The 12,369-nt window shown below is 42.5% G+C and overlaps 1 protein-coding gene across 2 annotated transcripts in view; it reads left to right on the top strand.

The window, feature by feature from the left end:
• Positions 1-824: 824 nt before the first annotated feature.
• Positions 825-12,369, top strand: part of TSHZ2 (teashirt zinc finger homeobox 2) — a 506,843-nt gene continuing 495,298 nt past the window's right edge. For both annotated transcript variants that reach the window (XM_037982634.2, XM_037982635.2), the window contains exon 1: positions 825-1,873. In XM_037982634.2, coding sequence (XP_037838562.2) covers positions 1,834-1,873 — 40 coding nt within the window. In that variant the 5' untranslated portion in view covers positions 825-1,833. The remainder of the gene's footprint in view (positions 1,874-12,369) is intronic.

Raw genomic sequence — 12,369 nt, 5'->3', positions numbered from 1 at the left:
CCTATAACCTGTGCGACACGGATCAGCTCACTGGGGAATAATCAAATGGAGAAATGGGACAGGGAGTTTGTGCCTGTGTGTGTGTGTGATATTTTAACTGAGGTAGACCTTTGGGAGAGGAGGACATTTAAGCAAAGATTGGATAGCTGGGGGGCACCTGTCTGCACTCCCCCGTTAGAATATAAATACCAACAGGGCCACCACCTTCCCTTTCTCTGTGGCCTCTGTGTCTCCAGAATAGGCACATAGTAGGTGCTCAATAAACATTCTTCAGAGGAAACAAAAAGAGGAGTATGTGATTAGACCTTAAAGTAGGCAGGAGGGAGATTTTTGTTTTTGTGACCAGCCACTGATTAGCGAGAAGGTGGGAGGGACAGGGGCACTAAATTGAGGGGGGCGTGGGGAGGACATTTTGGGGGGCAGGTTAAGACTTAGAGGATGGAGATCCTCACTGGATAAGGTCCCCTCCCCCTTCCCCGCCCCGAACAAATCTAAGTTCTCCCTCTCCTAATATTGGGCATGGTCCCTGCTGGTCAGCCAACCTGGCCCCCTGAATCTCCCTCCACAGCCTCCCAGCTTCAGAGTTCAGCCATCATCACCCTGCCTCCTTTCCTCCCGCACCCCTTCCCTCCTCACCTCCTTTCCCCCCGCCCCCGCCCCTTCCTCCTCCCGGAGGGGTGTCCCCGCGCCCGGTGGGCACGCCCTCGCCCCGGCGGAGAGGGCGCACGGAGGGGCCTGGGCCGTCGCGCCCGGGCCCCCGCCCCCAGCCCCTCTCCCCGGCGGGACGCTGTCCCTTTAATAGGCTCCCGCTGCCTGGCGCTCTGCGGCTGGGGAGTAAATTTCTCCCTGTCATCAGGTCGCGGGGAGAGGAGGAGGAGGAGGAGTTTGTTAATGTTCAGTTTGTTCAGCGGGATCGATGTTTGCTGGCATCGCCTCGCCCTGTCTTGTGTGTGTGTGCGAGGGTGTGTGTGTGTGTTTGTGTGTGTGTGCATATGTGGGGGGTGTGAGTGTGTGTGTGCGAGGAAGCGGGGGTGCGTGCGCGTGTGAGTGCGTGTGTGAGTGTGTCTGTGTGTGTGTCTGTGTGTGTGTGTGAGTGAGTGAATTCCAGATTTTCTGTCTTTCCAAAACCCGCTCCTGTCCTCTCGCATATCACTCACAGACGGGGATCTGACAGCAGCCACAAACCTACAGTGAGTGATCGCTCTCCCCCCCGGCACGAATCCGCCATAGAGATCGGCGAGGAGGAGGAGGAGGAGGAAGAGAAGAAGGAGGAGGTGGAGGAGGAGGTGGAGGAGGAGGAGGAGGAGGGAAAGAGGAGAAGGAAGAAGAAGAAAAAGAAGAAGAAACCCACTACCTTCCCAGGATTGCCTTTTTTTTTTTTTTTCCTTATCTTTACGCGCGAGTGTGCGTGTGGCGCGTGTGCGCCCCTCGTCCCTTCCATCCGAACCCGGTCTTGGATGTTTAATAAAGAAATCAAGTGTCTCAACAGTCACCAAAAAAAACGCAAAAACAAAAAAAAAAATCCAAAAGCAAAAACAAAAAAGAGAGAGGAAAAAAAAAATCCAAAACAAACAAACAAACAAACAAGGCAGAACCAACCTCTACTTCAAAGCAGCCGGCGCAAGCCACCCGTGTCTGCCACCCAGAGAGGGGGGTCTCTGGCCCGTGGTGGAGGAGTTGCAGGGGGGATCGTCAGGGGGACAGAGGCCGAGTGACGTCCTAGGAGCCACCGGGCAAGAGGCGGAGGAGACCCAGAGAGGCCAGAGAGACAGCGGGCCCCGGCGCGCGGCTCGGGGCTGGGGCGCCAGAAGTGGGACTGGAGCGAAGTAGAGGATGCCGAGGAGAAAACAGCAGGCACCCAAGCGGGCGGCAGGTAAGAGAAACGGCTCCGCTTCTGGGGCTGCCCAGCCCGGGCTGCCCTGTGCGCCGAGCTCCTCGACCGCCCTCCTTGCCCCTGGGTGCCCGGGGGCACCACCCACTTAAGCTTTTCGGGGGAGTTTGCGCCGGATGCCCCTCTAATAACCCCGTCCTCTCTCGCCTTCTCTGGTCTCCCAAATCCTCCCCTTCTAAGCTCCAGTTGGGTTGGGGGGAGCTATCCCACCAAGCCTTTCCTCCTTAAACTTTCTTTCCTCCACCCTCTACCCCACCCCTAACTTTCTCCCAGTCGGTTTCTTGCCTCTCGGGCCAAAGTCGGATTGAGGATTTGGGGTGCGGAGTAGGGAGACAGCACCTCCACCCCTGCATCCCTCTGCGTGGTCAGTGCCAGTGGCTTCTGGCCTCCAGGGACAGCGTCTCCTCTCACTGGGGCTTGGGGCGCTGAAGTGTGAGGCATACCCGACACTCGGGCTGCAGGCAGGCTTTGGGGCGAGCAATAGGAGTTTAGCGTTGATCACCAAGGTGGACAAAATGCCCCCAGGAAATGGATGGATCTTTGCATATATTTTCTGAAAGGACCCATATTTGGAAATCTAATTAACAATTTCCCTACTCTCAAAAAAAGCAAGAGGGGTTGTGAGGGGGAAATTCCCCATAGAAATTTAAACAGCTCTGAATTTTCTTTGCCTAGAGAGTTGCAAACTTTGTGAAATGATTCGTACTGTAAGAACTATCCATCTGAATCCTTACTGTCCCCCCAAAAATGGATCAGTTAATAGACTGATTAATGGATCAGTACAATAGACTTTCTAAGGTTGTTTTTTTTTGGGGGGGGGAGTTGCTTAATTGCTTTTTTAATAGTATGCTGGGGTTTTGTTTCTCGGAAGTGTAATATGAAAGTTCATTTTTCTTCTGCCAGACCCACCCACTGAAAAATCAGCTTTCCACTTGATTGCTAGTTTTGATTTGACATTTGATTGATCACCTGTCATCTCGCTGCCTTTGATCTATTCATTCTTGATATATATCAATAAATCACTCACCATGGTAACTCAGAGTGCCAGTGACGCAAACCTTGCCCTCTATATTCAGAGCCAGACATGCACAATTATTATCTTGTTTGGCTTTTAATGTGGGCGTTTTTATTTCTTTGTGTCCTTTAGTCGAATCAGGGCTTTTGCAAAAAGCTTACGTTTAGTTGTTTTTTCCTCTCTCTCTGTCTTTGCCCTCTTGATTTAGGCAACATTAGGTAAGGCCGGCCTTCTGCAGACCCACCTCCACATTTCATTCTGTTCCACCTCTAGCAAAACATGGGGAGAAGTTTGGTGAAACACTTTCATAAACTTTGCAAAGTCACCCTTAGAACAAATCCAAAGTTAGTTAGGAATCTGAGGAGAGTGAGCATCCCTTGTCTGAATGTGTTGAACCACCAAGCTCATCCTCCTTCCTCCCCTGATTCGGGTCCAAATGGCAATATATGTGTTTCGAAATATCCACAGTTATCATTCCTTCTAACCACAGAATTGCTTCCCTAACTGTTTGTAAGTTGGTTCGAGTGGCATGCAGAAATATTGATAAAGTGTGGATTCACATATTTTCTGATCGTTCCCCTAAAAGCAAAATAATTAAAATATTTTTAGTGAGGCATATATTTGGAACCCGCCTCATCAGTGAAGTTTTCTTTTTTCAACTCTAGTTACTTCTTTCGAAAACAATGTCTCTTTCCTACAGTTGTCTCTTTCTGCATTTAACTCACTTATTTCCTAAAACTTAGGCTGCTTTGCAATCTGACAGCCTGTGAATGTGTTCAATGGCCTTTGAGACCCAGGAAGAGTGAGCCTGCTGCATCTAGTTCTGGCAACATAAGTTTAAGTGTAGCTACATTATAGAGATAACGTCCTTATTGTTGTCCCGAAAGAGAACCCTGGGCTACCGTCCAGCAAGAAGTGATACTGCCCTGAAAATTACTCTTTTTTTTTTTCCTTGTTGTTCCGGTAAAGACTATCAACAACTAGGCAGTAATTTAAATTACCAGAATGACTGGACATGTCTCCTTTAGTAAGTTCATTACAAAAAGTGCATTGCTCAGAATTGCTCGACTTTGATTATAATTATCCTCTGATCGATAAGGATCCAGGTGTATGTAACATAACACTGTATCACATTATTTAAATTAGGTCCTTTTCATTAAACTGTATCAGTTGGTGCTGGCTAGTTTATTGGGGTGTGTGTGTGTGTGTGTGTGTGTTAGAAACTTGTAACTAGAGTTTCAGTTTTCTGGCCTATTATATTCCTACTGTCTTTGTATGTTTGTTTTGTACGATTCTTATTATTTTCACCAGAAGGGGAAACCCTTTTTAAGCTGAAAGAGGATAATTCATTTCGTACACAGTGAGGGCCCTCTTACCTTATTTATTTGCTCACATATTAATAGAGGAGACAGTTTTTCATGCAGTGTTTCTTCTTTTCAGCTAAGGTTATCAATGCCCTACTCTATTTCAGCTGAAGTGGTTATTCACAAGTAAAGTTAGCCACTTTGGGGTTCTGTAGCCAGTTAACATCCAGGGAAGGGGAGAAGGTAGGTTCTAAGATTATGGCCATACTAACTTTTATCACTGCTTAGAATTAAACACAATGCACAACTGTAAGTAATTACACCCAAGGACTGATGTTGAAAGCTTGATTTCTAGCTTGATTAATGAATAATGGGAGATAGAAAAAGCCTGTGAGTGGATCAGAGCTGAGGCTCTCTCGGAGCGCTTTTTCCCCAAGAACTGTTCCAGGCAATTTGATTTCTTTGTATTATTAATTTTAAGTTCCATGTTTCAAAGAATCAATTACAGAACTTTCTACTAAAGCAGGTATCTAAACAGAATAAACAGCATGATATTGTAAGTGATGAGGAATTTTAGTCTTTGTTATATTCCTCCCCCTTCAGGGGGAAGGGATGTGAGGGGACAATTCTCTTTAAGGAAATAGCTAAATCAGAATATTTCCCTCTGAAATGTCATTCTTCCTGGCTTTCTTAAGCTATGCTATTCCACCATACTATTACTTAGGGCAAGAAAAAAAAAGTTGAGAAAGCAGCCTACAGTACCCCAGGGGTTTGTGTTGTGTGTGCATGCTTGCTTCCTTGGATGGATATTTCACTCACCATTAAAATGCATCCACTATTACCTGAAAATATTGCGGGATTCAGTACCAGCATTTTTCCCTTCTATGCATTTCAAGGAAGATAGAGAAAATGGCAGGAAAGTAAAATAAAACAGAACGGGGTTTTGATTTGTTTGCATTTTGCAGGATGCAGAGTGGTTAAAAATTTAAAATTGTAGACTTATAATCTAACTCTTGATTTTCTACAGCCTATCTCAGCCTCTGTGCGCACGCATATATAATACATATTTTATTTCACCATCCTGAACTGTTTTTATATTAATGACAGCCAATTGCAATAGAACACAAAATCTTTTGTGAGCTTATCTTGTGCATATCTAATATATATGTAAGTTATAGGATTCTGCCCCTGCCCACCCAAAGCAATTAGATGTTTCCTTCTAGCTGACTCTTAGAGGCTTTCTGATCACCCAGATCTGAGGAGAGTCTTGCAAGAAAGAACAGCTCCCTCAATTTATTTTGTTTATTTAATATGGAGATGAATAATGCAGATTTTGTTTTCATGAATGTCCTTGTGTGGCAGTAAACATTAGACTATTAGCAATCATTACTTAAAAGTTGCAATTTGCACCTTAATAACATAGGTTATTTACATGGGAAACATAGTCAGCGGGGACAACTCTGAACACTGCAACAGAGCAGAAATGACCTCAGAGATCTCTTTTCCACCTCTTGGTAGTGATGACTCTGAATTAACGGGTGAGGTCCCAGAAATCACAACCAACAGGATGGAGGGAGGGGACAGGCAGCTCAGGGCAAAGTTTACCTTCAATTTACTGTCAAGTAGGACAGGATTCAAGAGACTAGGAATCGAGTAGATTTGGGTCCCTGGCTCCCTCACTTTGTTTAAATATCCTTCAGAAAGACAAGTTCACATCTTGAATATTTAAATATCTCATGCGATGGATTCCTTCACTTGCTGAAAAGTATGATTTTAACAAATGAATGGAAAAATACACACACACACAAACACACACACACACACACACACACACGCATGGACACAATAAACCCCAAAGGGTCTCAGCAGCACAAACTCTTTTGGCCATTCTTGTTACTTAAGGCAGATCTCTGAAAAAGGAAGGATAGATACCTTGAAATTGCTTGGTCCACACAATATTTTGGATGGAAATTGATTGCTTAAGTGGTCCTTTTCCCACCCCCCGTCCTGATTTCCTTCTTCCACCTCTCACCTCACCCTTAAAGACTCAGATTGAATAGGACATCTCAAAAGCCCATTTGTTTTAGGCATTTATTGATTTCATTTTTAATCTGCCATATCAGGACACAATACGTTAACCCTAATCAGCAGATTACAAGTGACAGAGAGTTCTAGTAGAAACTATATAAGGGAGCAGGGCGTCTGGGAAACTTCTTGACAATGAAAATCTTCTCTGAGGCTTAAGAGTTTGAATGTTGAAGGTTACTTTTGGGGAGGGGAGAAACATTCCTCAGAAACAGTCTACGTTTTTTTCTTCCACTTTATATTTCCTTATCTCCCAGTTGCCCATTCTATTGCTGCACTTTGGGAATGCTTAACACCCAAGAAATATCTCCCAAGTATCTTTAGGAGGTCTGTCCCTGAAGCAGCTTGACCTTTCTCGTAGTCTCCAACGGAGGTTTATGCTTTCATTTCATCCCAGCTGATTTCTCATTTATTTGACCGAATTTCTCCAAAGGATAATATCTGAGTCGATTTGTTTCTCTTCCCAGGGCCTTGGGAATTGTGCCGTCCATTGAGCAGGTTTTGGTGATGGGGGTGGGGGCACAGACTGAACCTGGCATTTTTTAAAGCCATTGAAATGATGCCTCACTGTTCGTCACTGCAGCTGACTTAGGAAGTCAACCAAGAAGAAAACCTAGGCCCTGGTCATGTTTGTGCTGTGCCTGTAATTAGCTGACACGAGGTAAATGTCCAAAGTCGACCTTCCCTTCCATCACTGTATTTATACTATCAATTTTATTTGGGAATGTCATGGTCTGGGAAGACTCAGCCACTATTTCAAAGGCAATGCCTGCTTCTACCCATGTCCCCTTTAAAAAACACAGAAATTGCCGAACAAATTCTATATTAAGACCAGGCATACACAGAGTATCATTTTCGTTTGATGCAAAGTCAGTTGGAAATACATTAAACTAACAGTTAGAGAGTGTCTTGCATCGCTTCCCTGAAGCAGTGCTTTTTCATTACATATTTAATTACAATCAAACTGAACGACTTTTATTTAAAAAAATCACAGTGGTATTAAAAGAAGCCTGGCACACAAATAATTTTATTGCTTCGCAAGTTGAGAACGCTTTTATATTTTTATTTCTTTGGGAGAAATTTATTTTAATTTTCTAATGTTGTGATAAATACAGACTATCTTTTACTGTAGTCTGTAATCAGGGAGAGCTTATCCTTCTATCTTTATAGAGTCTGCTTACCCCAGAATAGATCTTTATATTCATTTTTCAGCAATTTGTAACAATTGGTATTTTTAAATTTTTTTTTTAAGTTTTACGAGTTCTGTTTAAAGTTAGAAATTCTCACGTTCCTTAGGGTGATCTTTGGCAAGCAGTTCTTCGATTATAGGAGGAATTTAGTCATTCTAACCACACAAGAAAGTGGAGAGTGCTTGCTTGCTTACCTGAATATTACAGTAAGAAAAAAACACCATCTATTTACATGCCTCTAACATGTAACACTATTTTCACTGGCTTTATAATTTCTTTTTTTCCCCTCCTACTGACCTTTCACCTGCTTGTTTTGGGAATTTTTTTCTGAGAAGAACGTATAGAGATAGCATTTAAAGTAGCTTTCAAGATACATCAGATTTTTAAGACATTGTAATAAAAATTAGAGACTTTAGAGCCCAACTGTTCCCTGCTAGTCTAGGTCTGCAAACTAATGAGAAAGCATCTCTGCAAACATATAGTTTCAACTTGTACCTTGAACATGAATGAGGAGCGTCTCTAGCAGTGTGGCCGGATTCATATTGCTCATTTTGTCCGAGAAATGATTTTGTCCGAGGGTATCAGACTGAGGTCCGTTCAAAGACATTATGTACATACACAGACACACAGAGGAGAAACCTGAGATGCAAGTGGGAATTGCTGATATATTTGTTTCCAAAGCAAACTCCATGAATGAAATGATTCAATAATTTGGAGGCATTTGCAAGTCATTAAAATGGCAATTTGGAATTTTCAGTTGTTGCCCCCCTCAATTTTTTGCATTTCCCCCATAGAAAAAGACATCCTTTGGGCACCCTCAAATATTCCGGGATGCTGAAGTAATGCCTACAATTATTTAAAATTTTAGAAATTAAAATTCAGGAGGCAGAGCAAGATAATCCTATTATTAATGTATCAGTATTATTTAGCTACGCATAACAACAGGAAAACGCACAATGCAAAAGTTTTAGAGATAATGAGCTTAGAGAAATTACATGGGGGGAAGAAATACCTGGATCATATTTGAAAGCATTTGTCTTGAATTCTGCTCATCTGAATGAGAACTTTCTTTCTACCTGTGTTATTTAAAAAACAATTTCAGTATCCCCCTACCTGCTACCCCAACCTGAAGCAGGGTCTAATGAAACTGTCTCTGGACACACAGATGTAAGACACTGTATCACACAACCCTTTTTTAAAAATTGTTTCAGAAAACCAAATGTGGGCATGCAAACCAAAAGAAAAACCTCAGGAATCTTTATAAGATAGCCAGCTCAGGGTTCAAGATCGAGAGAACTTTGTTGCGGCAGGATAAGAAGACAACAGTATTGCATTTTAACTAAACATCTCTTCTTGGCAAATGAGAAGCGGTGAAGCAGGGAAGATTTTTTAAGGAGCTTTTTAGCTCTTTTGCATCTCTCTCCAAAGACTAATTTAATTGAAAAGCTATAGTGTCCATTTATGACAAAGGAAAGGCCTCATGCTTCCTCAATGCTGGTAGACACTAAGGTGGGGTAAAAAAAAAAAAAAAAAAAGGCCACCATTCTGCAGTTCGTTAGTACAAAAATTAAGATCACTGGTCTTAATTACTTGAGTGATTTCATAACTGAAGGAATACTCTAAAATCACCCGTGAGCTTTCTTCTTAAAGCCACATCTAAGCCATTTCTATGGAAATTATATAGTTTAGATATTAATGTGGGTAGAATACAGTTATTGTTTTTCATGAAAATAGTTATGAAGGGCAGAATGAGATAAAAACAGAGTTGGCAGCAGCCATTCTGTTTGTAATGAATTTGAAAGAAACTTCCGTAATGCTTTACTGGATCATGAAAAATCCATGAAATCTGGTGACATGGGAGATACAAAAATGAGACAGAGGGTCAAGGTCTTCTATAGGGGAAAAATGACTTGTCTAAGTGAGAGCAGAGGCATTTAAATATCTCTATATAAACTACACAGGGCTTACTTTAAATCACTTCAATTTATCAGATCCTTGGAATATTTTATGTATTTAGGAGCCTCTCTTTTATACCCCAGAGAGATATGAATAGCTTCTGGGCCAAGATGATGCTGTAGAGAAGAGTCAAATCTATTCTATGCGTATGGTACCATTTGGTACAGAAAAAATGCCAAAATGAAAAGCCATAAATGAGTTTTATATCAGAATTGCCTTTGGCTATTTTCCTTTATTAGAAAGTTGGGTACACTGCTGAGTGCTTCTTCTTGTTTTCCCCCTTGGGATTAGATTTGAGACTGTGGATGGAACAGCGGAGTAAGGGGAAGTGACTTGGGTTCTGGTTGCAGGCTTGCCCTGTGCTAGTTATTTAGCCCCAGGCAAGCTCTAGAGATAAACCTTACTCTCCGGATAAGAATGTGGGGTTTTAGACTCAGACTGATTCACGTTCTAGTCTCTAGGTCTAATTCTTGTTTGGCCGCGTAAACTTGGGCAGGCTACTCAAATCTCTGCCTTCCACTTTCTAATCTATAAAATGGGGACAGTCGTAATTCTTTATATGTTCCAGGTCTGTGGAAAGGATTGTGTCAGATGAGGGCTGAGAAAGCGTGCTGAAACTGTTAGGCGCCACAGGGATACGAGGGAACAGTGTGTCTTTACCCTGAATAACCAGACCATGGAAAATTTATATTAACCGGGAAATAAGCAACTTACCAATTATCATAGAACAAGGGGTCCAGAGCTTGAAAGAAACCAGATATGGATGCATTTTGATTTATAAGCCTGCAAACACAATGGCTAAGTAATGTTTTAACCTCTTCTCCTGAGGCAGACTCACGCTGGACTGTTTGGAGTCCTGCACCAGCTCAAAAAAAATGTTTCTTTCCCAAGAAATAGAATTTATAGCACCACCAACAATGATAACAACAGTAACAATGATATCTGCCACTAGACAAGGGCTTTTTACATACCAAGGGCTTTATATGTTTACATTTCTTCATTTACACGGCAGTTATTTCTTGAGTTCCTACTATGTGCCAGATACTGTTCTACTACTTGGGACCTGGAGGTGAATAGGATGGAGATGATCCCTGGGATCTTGCCCTCCAACTGGGGGAAGCTAGAGAATATACAAACAAATTTATAAAGCAAACGATAATTTCAGTATAGAAAAAAGCTTCATGATGACAATAGCTTTATAAAAGCAAAATTGTGAGAGCAGGAGTTGGGACAACAGAGATGTGAATGGTCAGGGGAGACCTCTCAGAGGAGGGGACATCTGGGCTGAGTCCTGTTCCTTATAATTTTCGAGTATAATCCCTCTTTTACTGATGAGAATCTGAGTAAGTTGCAGGATAACTCATTCAAGGTCGTGCAGTGGCCAAGCTGAGTTTTTAAACTCAGTTCTTTCTGCTTCCAAGGCCCATGCATTTAATGTACTATGATCGTTTATGTAGAATAGTCATAGCAAATTGCCAGGAAGGACCCAAGGAAGAACCCTCAGTCTTACTATTCTCCCCCTGCATCTATTGTGATGTCTAAAGTTATGGGGGTAAATTGAGAGCCTAGACGGAGGATGCTGCCTTTCGCGGTATCTCCATATAGAATCTTCAGGCCAACTCCTCTCATCTGAAGTTGTCTCTTTAAGGGATGTTCTTTCATATGTATGTACATGCATTCATTTGTTCAACAAATATTGGCTGTGCATCTATTATGTGCCAGGTATTGTTCTAGGTGCTGCAGAAATAAAGTAGACAAGAATAGAGATGCCCCTGCCCTCACACAGCTAATATTCTTGTGGGCAAGCCTAAAAAGGTGCCAAACATATACACTATATTGATTAGTCCTAATTGCATTTCATAAGAATACACCTGGCTTCGTGGGGTAAAGAGTGATGGAGGGTTGTCATGTTCTAGAGAGTGGTCAGGGGAGCTATTTCTCAAGTGCTGATTTGATCAGACCTGAAAAAAAGTGAGAGACTAGCCAAGCACAAGGCTGGGAGAAGCAGTCCAGGCAGAGGAAGGAGGAAATGCCAAAGGCCTAAGGAGGTGATGTGATCTGATTCGGTTATTAGTTGAACATAGGCCCTGTTTGTATTTCAAAAGTGATGATGGACTTGGGCATGTTTGCTCTCTTGGTCTACTTACCCAGCCCTAGTGATGGTGAGTAGGATGCTTAGGATGATAGAGGTGGCAGCTGGAGATAAAAACACATTCCCAGCCTTCATAGAGAGACTGGTGCTGTGATGGATGACATGGCGAGGCTGTGGAAAGGCATCATTAAGAGTCAAGCAGACCTGGGGTCCAACTGCAGCCAGCTGTGCACTCAGAAGCAAGTTTCCTCACCTCATTGCGCCTCATTGCACCTCAGCGTTTTCATCTGTCAGATGGGGATAAGGATTTTGCTCACCTCACATTTTACTTGTGATAATTCGATTATGTGATGCATATAAAACTCTTGGTGCGGGCCCAGTCTTTAACTGGGATCCCCCTCACAAATGAATGTTTTTTATTCTTGCACTTAATTGCGTTTTCTTTTCTGCAGGAATTCTGAGAGAAATCTAGGCACCTGAGTTAGTCCTTGGCACGTATTAGGCACCAACCAAATATTTCCTGATGAATGAATAAATGAAACTGTAAAGAAATGAATGAATACTTTCATTCGTGTATTGCTTTGTATACTAATTAATTACTTTCAAGTATAAGGATCTCTTTCATAGGTCTAAAACTTCTAGCAGACCTCTGGACCAATTGCAAATCCTAGCTGTTCTTAGAATATGTTTCAAATTAGAAACTATTCATGACCAAAAGACGATGGTTTTCGTCTTAATCTTGTATTTTGCTCATCGTGTCATGGGCCGTCGATTGAAGGACAGTGATATCCCTTTGTGCGGTAAATATTGTTCATTCATCTTCTAGACAGTGCTTG

Source organism: Chlorocebus sabaeus, chromosome 2 (genome assembly GCF_047675955.1).
Source record: "Chlorocebus sabaeus isolate Y175 chromosome 2, mChlSab1.0.hap1, whole genome shotgun sequence".
Classification (NCBI taxonomy): domain Eukaryota; kingdom Metazoa; phylum Chordata; class Mammalia; order Primates; family Cercopithecidae; genus Chlorocebus; species Chlorocebus sabaeus.
Note: the sequence above shows the minus strand (reverse complement) of the source record. Positions and strands in the feature narration are given on the sequence as shown.